This window comes from Leuresthes tenuis, unplaced genomic scaffold (genome assembly GCF_036924035.1).
Source record: "Leuresthes tenuis unplaced genomic scaffold, fLeuTen1.0.hap1 SCAF_10, whole genome shotgun sequence".
In the NCBI taxonomy this organism is placed as follows: Eukaryota; Metazoa; Chordata; class Actinopteri; order Atheriniformes; family Atherinopsidae; genus Leuresthes; species Leuresthes tenuis.
The window spans coordinates 4,965,823-4,969,585 of record NW_027325364.1 but is presented as its reverse complement, the minus strand read 5'-3'; the positions used below and the strand labels follow the sequence as shown (position 1 = coordinate 4,969,585).

The following is a 3,763-nucleotide window of genomic DNA, read 5'->3' as shown; positions in this document are numbered from 1 at the left end:
TCTCTTTCTTTTTTTATTCTAATGAACTTTGAGAATACATACAATGCAATTCTTTCATTTAATGACAAATTACAGAGTTGTATGCATATTTTTTCATGATTTATGATTCTAAAATCAAACAGGTTTGTTTCTTTTAAAAGAGCTACATCACACAAGAAAAAGACAATGGTTAAGCAAAAAAAAAGGTAATGGTCCTCACAGCCCGTTTGCTCTAGTGTAACTTTTTCCTCTCCTCACAGTGAGGTCCAGAGAAAGGAGGGCGGCAGCGGCATTTGTTGGGAGAAATGCACTTCCCTCCGTTCAGGCAGGGCCGACTGCAGACGGCTACAGCCGAGACAAAGAGGGGCAGAAGAGGCAAAAACAAAGGCATTAGTCTTTAGAAAGGGGAAGTGACTCTGAGGAGCTTGTAAATTCTAACACCATAAATCCAGCAGCTGGCCACACAGGTGAGAAGTGCTGTGTCACATCTGGAAATACACTGAGCTGGAAGCTCTGGGGGACACGTTTATACAGTGTGTGAGGGAAGGGAACACATAACCAAACGTTAACCAAGTTTCAACAAGCAGAGGATAAAGAGGGGAGACAAAAGGAGTCATGCTTGTACTGTAAAGAGCTCCATCTTTGGGATTAGACTGAACTCACCAGTGTGGCAGGCACCACCCAGCCATCCCTCTGGACAGCTGCAGATTCCTGGAGCCACACAGATCCCCCCGTTCCTGCAGCCTTGGGGACAAATGGCTGCTCGGGGAAACAAACCATAGAGAGATATTCTCAGCATGACGGGGGCTTTAGCCACAAGTTACACATATTTACTGGATCTTTATGCTGAATAAAAGGTTGTAGCTAGCAGATGTTCTGCTGAGAAAAGTCCTTCTAAACTCACCTTTTATCACAATATTTCTTAGCTGTTATTCAAAAACAAAAGCCGAACAGTAGAAATAACTTTTGTGAGAAGACGAGGAGTTGAAAGCTGGGGGATTTTTTTTTTTTTTTCCTGGCCTGACGAGCCTGTTTTTCGTTCTCATATTACATCCCCCAGTCAACAAATAGACCAACACAAACCCCTCAAAAACGCAATTCTGATGTTTGTACACTTTGAGCTTCGTGCAGGTACACTGATCATTTGTTAAGTGAACTTTGTTTTCCTTTGGACACATCCAGGATCTTATTTACCACCAGTTTACAGCCTGTATGCAAAGCTAAGCTGCTGTAACCGGCTATGTTCACTCGTGGAACTGCCGGCAACAAATAAAAATACGTTTAATTTGCTCATTAAAATCTCAGTGTTTTCAAATTAAGATGTAACAAAACAAACGATCTTCCACGTCTATCTTGAACTATGATAAACTGCAAATTTTAGCGGTACTCTGAATGTTGCTTGAAATTATGACAACAACTTGGAACCAGAAAAGCCTCCCCAGAAAATCTGCTGAATGCTGCAGCTGATGACAAACTCCAGCTGGAAAGAGCAGCTCCATATGGTGCTTTGACCTTAAGCATTGACTGGGTGATTGGACACGGCCATAAACGCACCGTGCTGGCATTTTGAGCCGCTCCAGCTTGAGGGGCAGATGCACTTGGCCACTCCGTTGACGGCGATGCATTCCCCTCCGTTCCAACATCCCCCATCACACATCACTGCAAAAGATGGGTCACACCTATCAGCACGGATGTGCATCACACGTTAGAAAACCTCGCCTTTTTTTGTTGAACTGTTAATAATGGCTATATTTATTGTAGTTTACATTTAAGTCTGTTTCCTGTCTTGTCAAGTGTCCTAATTTTCTGCTGTTTGTCTGGTAAAAGATGGACAGCTGTGAGGAACAAGAGATATTAAAAAAAAAACATTCAACTTCCAGCTGTCCTGGACAATATTCCCCAAAACAAGGCAGTCTGAAGATTCCTTAAGACTTAACAGGTTCACAATAAGTTTTTTAATAAACCCACTCACCTTTGTGACAGTATCTTCCTCCAAATCCTGGAGGACATCTGCATTTTCCAGGACGAAGACACTCTCCTCCATTTTTACATTTGGGATAACAGTTGGCTGCAAGGACATCCATCATTTTGTCATGAATATTATCTCTATTCTAAATCTTTTTAAATGGTCAGTAACTAAATATACTCTAAACGTTTTAAATATGTAGATGTCCTAACACAACTGTAACAATGACCCAGTCTTTGCTGTAAAAATCCATAAACTTCTATAAAATGGTGTGGTACCGACAGGTTGAAACAGAAGTTCACCGCAAAATAAAGAGAAAAAAAGGTCTGTAACATCACCATATTGGCAGGTTTCTCCTTCATATCCCTTTGAGCAGAAACAAGTGTTGTTTCGGATGCAGACTCCTCCGTGTTCGCACGGCGGGTCGCACTTCGCTTTGGGGTCAAAAACGAACCCTATCGCGACTCCCCGAGGCGCGTCGGAACCTCCCGAGCAAATACCGACAAAAGCGACCAGGGAGGCAAAGAGGAAAACCGTTGATCCGTGACCCGCCAACCCCATAGTTGGCTTTGTTTTGTCTTTCGGGTGGAAAATGGAAAAACACGGAGGTTTGGGAGAAACTCTCCCGCAAAGTACTAAGACTTCTCCGCGACGCTCCTGCGCTGCACACAGGGAAGCTACAACCAGGATAGGGCCGGGGGCAGCACGCTGGGCGGGGCAGCGAGGGCGTCCTGGCGGGGAGCTGGTTGACCTGCATGGGCATTGTTGCTGGGTGGTAACTGCCCTCAAATGTACATTCAGTGGTTGGAGGAAACCAATTGTTATGCACTTACACTTCTTTTAAACTTGTCTGTACCTTTCGCTGTTAGGTCGAACACCTTCAATATAAATTTCAATTAGAAAAGAATCAAAACGTTAGATTTATTTTCTCTGTTGGTATTAGTCCACAATATATTAATTTTGATTAATTTACATTAACCTATGCAAATCTAGTTAAATTGAAGCTACATAAGCTTACAGGGTGACTAAATACAGGGTTAAAAAGCAACTATGCTGCTAATTTTAGGCTAATGCTAGCTAATTTTCGCCCTTATAGGGAACGCGATGATGACGTCATATGTCGATTTGTTTGGAGGCCATTTTGTGTTCTTGCTTGTTCTTAACCAGCCTCTAAAATCATATTTAAATGAATTTCTAACCCTCTTAACCAATCAGTAAACTCTAATACGTCTTTAAATTCTAATTTTAAAAATATTTAATTGAGTTTCAGTATTAAAGCAACTCCAGATAAGTTTGTGAACCTTTAAAATTATATGCTTCTGACTTGTTTTGAAGTACAATGACTTTTGTGTTGTACATTCCCTGGCCTGAAACTGTCCTTGAGTGTAACCCTAACCCTCAGATTAGTTTAGTTGATTTCCACAGTGCATAATCACAACATATCTAATTAAGACTAATTTGTTATAATTGTTGTAATAATTGTCTTCAAACTACAGGTTCAACATAAGATAACAGACCAAACCAATGATGTTCACATTGATTCAGTTCCCTGTTCTAGGCATGCACGGGACAGTGGGACCTCCTACAGAAACAAAGTTGGGAAGGTCCACCGTCTGCCTTGACCAATTGAGGGTTGAGAGGACAGAACAAAGGCATGAAAACACAAAACCAGGAATTCTTATTATTGGATGGACAAGAGAGACTCACAAAGCTGATGATGACAGCAACTTATAATTATTACATAAAGAGTGAGGAGAGTGGGATGAGAGGAGGTGCTCAATGCATCACGGGCGGTCCGCTATCAGTCCAGAGGTCCGA

At 41.9% G+C, this 3,763-nt stretch overlaps 2 protein-coding genes across 2 annotated transcripts in view; both read right to left on the bottom strand.

Annotated features, from left to right (window-relative positions):
- Positions 1–3,763, bottom strand: part of tmem106ba (transmembrane protein 106Ba) — a 470,787-nt gene that overhangs the window by 454,495 nt on the left and 12,529 nt on the right. The window lies entirely within an intron of this gene.
- Positions 94–2,641, bottom strand: seraf (Schwann cell-specific EGF-like repeat autocrine factor). Its single transcript, XM_072393224.1, has 5 exons — positions 2,284–2,641; positions 1,952–2,047; positions 1,534–1,638; positions 643–738; positions 94–324 (listed from the first exon to the last, which is right to left on the bottom strand). The coding sequence occupies exons 1-5, from the start codon at positions 2,504–2,506 to the stop codon at positions 212–214; spliced, it is 633 nt and encodes a 210-aa protein (XP_072249325.1). The 5' UTR covers positions 2,507–2,641; the 3' UTR covers positions 94–211.

What these genes read in the sequence shown, in the direction of transcription:
- seraf (XM_072393224.1), bottom strand. Translation starts at nt 2,506, where the DNA reads ATGGGGTTGGCGGGTCACGGATCAACGGTTTTCCTCTTTGCCTCCCTG. An exon ending in AGGAAGATACTGTCACAAAG is followed by an intron (nt 1,639 to 1,951) that starts GTGAGTGGGTTT and finishes CATCTTTTGCAG; the next exon opens with TGATGTGTGATGGGGGATGT. An exon ending in GGGTGGTGCCTGCCACACTG is followed by an intron (nt 325 to 642) that starts GTGAGTTCAGTC and finishes TCTCGGCTGTAG; the next exon opens with CCGTCTGCAGTCGGCCCTGC.